Source organism: Mustela nigripes, unplaced genomic scaffold, assembly GCF_022355385.1.
Source record: "Mustela nigripes isolate SB6536 unplaced genomic scaffold, MUSNIG.SB6536 HiC_scaffold_1635, whole genome shotgun sequence".
Classification (NCBI taxonomy): domain Eukaryota; kingdom Metazoa; phylum Chordata; class Mammalia; order Carnivora; family Mustelidae; genus Mustela; species Mustela nigripes.
In genome coordinates this window covers 1-2,391 of record NW_026741042.1, presented here as the reverse complement: position 1 = coordinate 2,391, position 2,391 = coordinate 1, and the positions used below count along the sequence as shown (strand labels likewise).

The window sequence follows — 2,391 nt, the reverse complement described above, 5'->3', positions numbered from 1 at the left end:
TTTATTAAAAAATAAAACTTCATACATTTTTTTAAAAAATGAAAATCCAAAAGTTATTAGACAAGTCTGTCATACAAAGGCTTTTACATCAGTAACGAGCGAAGTGGTAACATTCCTCATATAAAATCCACACAGTCAAATCCCAGCTTGGGTCTTCAATGGTTCATGTGTTTTATCCCGTATCATAAGATGTGGTCGGCGTTCAAACAAAATTCATCTTCTCGATATTCGGTTCCCAGTAAAGGCCTTCTGTACGCCCTCATCTCACACGACAGGAAAGCTGGCCATGGAGGCGATTCCACAGTGGTTGTCCCGGTCCTTGGCCAACAGCATGTAGCCCTCCATGCCCCAGTTTGTACCCCAGCTGAAAGAAGACAGGGTTTTGCCATTTATTACAAACAATCAACCACATTTCCCATCATGAACCATCACACCCGACCCTGAGTAGGGCACCAGGCCAGGACAGATTCAGGAAGAATCCGGAGAGTCCGTTCCTATTCCTGCTTGAGTTCTAACCCAGCACAGAATTCCGTCCCCAGACCTTTCGCAGACGACGAATGGAAACACAGAAAAAAGAAGCTCTTGGGGCCAGATGCATTTCAGAAATGAGAAAATTTTCAAGTTGAGAAACGCAATGGTAGAAAAACCATGGCAGGACCCTAGCAAGCTACTGCCATCATCACATGAGTATGTCCCTTCCCCCTTAATGGCATAAACACGTCAGGGATTTCAGAAGCGTGCTCAAGGGTTTGAGGATCTGCCTCCAAATACTGATTCTAGAAAGAATTCCCTTTTCAATTTCCAAGGTAGGTGTTCTTGGCTCTTTATACCTGTTCTTGACTATCCAGTATTTTTTGTCCTCCGATTCTTCTCCTTCAAAGCCATAGCCAACCACCAGAACGCCGTGATTCAGGCGTGTATTGCTGCAGCTTGGATCATAATAAATGCCTGGAGAAGAGAGATTCAGTGCTGAGCGGGAACACCCAAGTGACATGATAACATGTGACAACAACCTAGTGACCACAGCAAGGGCGGCATCTCAAAATCCGGTTGTGATAGCAATTGAGATAAGATTTAGAAATCAGATCTTTTCGTTTAGCTAGGCTAGGGATTTAGGACATCATCTAGTACTACCAGAAATATATGTTGCCACAGTCTCTTTTGTGAAGAACAGTGAAGAGGCATAAAAGAGCACTTGTTGAAACTTTGTCATTCTACCATACGATGTCAGCCGAAGAAGCAGCAGAGAACAGAAAATTACTTGAGTCAAGGGGTTCTTTCCAGTGTCTATTTCAGTAGTAAAATTCCTTGGAAAACTTCAAGGTCCAAACATTGGAAAAAAGTGAAGTAAACTATACCAGTCAAGCTATGTAGTCATTTAAATATATTTATAGGGGTGCCTGGGTGGCTCAGTGGGTTAAAGCCTCTGCCTTGGGCTCAGGTTATGATCCCAGGGTCTTGAGATCGAGCCCCACGTCAGGATCTCTACTCGTCAGGGAGCCTGCTCCCCCCCGCTCCCCGCACCCCGGTCTTCCTGCCTCTCTGCCTGCTTGTGATCTGTCTGCCAAATAAATAAATAAATAAAATATTTTTAATGATTAAATATATTTCTGAAGTGCTTAAAAGCCTGGGGATATGGGTCAAGTCATGTCAAATGGTGACAACAAGCACAAGGACTACATACACAGAATGAGCCACCATGCTAAATCCATACCCTCCTGAGTCCCACATACAAAAAAGCCCATCTTGTTGTATGTCATGCTGGTTACCCGTATTTTCTGGCCAATGTTCTGGGTAGACAAATGCTCACCTGTTTTATAGAACTGGAAGGAATACGGGCTTGAGTCTACAGCAGCAGAGACGGGCCCCACAGTTGCCACTGCGGTCATAAGACCATCCTCCTCGTTATAGACGTGCCAGAAGGTAGTCACATTGGCGGCAGATTTCTCAGGCCTGTATCTGCAGTAGCCATTCTTTCAAAGGTAAAGGGGAAGGGACTTGATTAATACCGTCCACCTCCTGGGGAACACGAGCTCAAGACAGTTTGCAGCTGAATGATGTCCAAGTCGAGTGTGTTATAAAACATGTCAAGAGGCAAAATATGATTGCTTGTTTTGAAATTGAGAAATGAGGCAATATCTATTCAATGAGACACTCCTTTGGTCTACTTGTGCATAGATTTTTCACTCTGGAGATCTGTACTGTATTTAGAACGATATTTGTATTGCTGTGTGGCTGAGAAGTGGGAACACCTGTATGGTAACCCTCTAGGTGGAGAACTGTGCCAGGCTAACAGATTTTAATCTGTTCTGACCATGTGCAGATACAGAGTCTACAGTCTAAAATGAGAATTTGAAATATAGGCTTTGTTTTACTGAATATACTCAACTT

General features: G+C 43.5%; 1 protein-coding gene across 1 annotated transcript; it reads right to left on the bottom strand.

The window, feature by feature from the left end:
* Window positions 1–213: 213 nt before the first annotated feature.
* On the bottom strand, window positions 214–1,973 carry LOC132008849 (procathepsin L-like; the record flags this gene model as incomplete). The annotated part of the gene is made up of 3 exons (XM_059387365.1): window positions 214–364; window positions 831–948; window positions 1,811–1,973. Coding segments are annotated over 3 exons (381 nt in total), but the record flags the coding sequence as incomplete, so codon positions are not given.
* Between the last annotated feature and the right edge of the window lie 418 nt (window positions 1,974–2,391).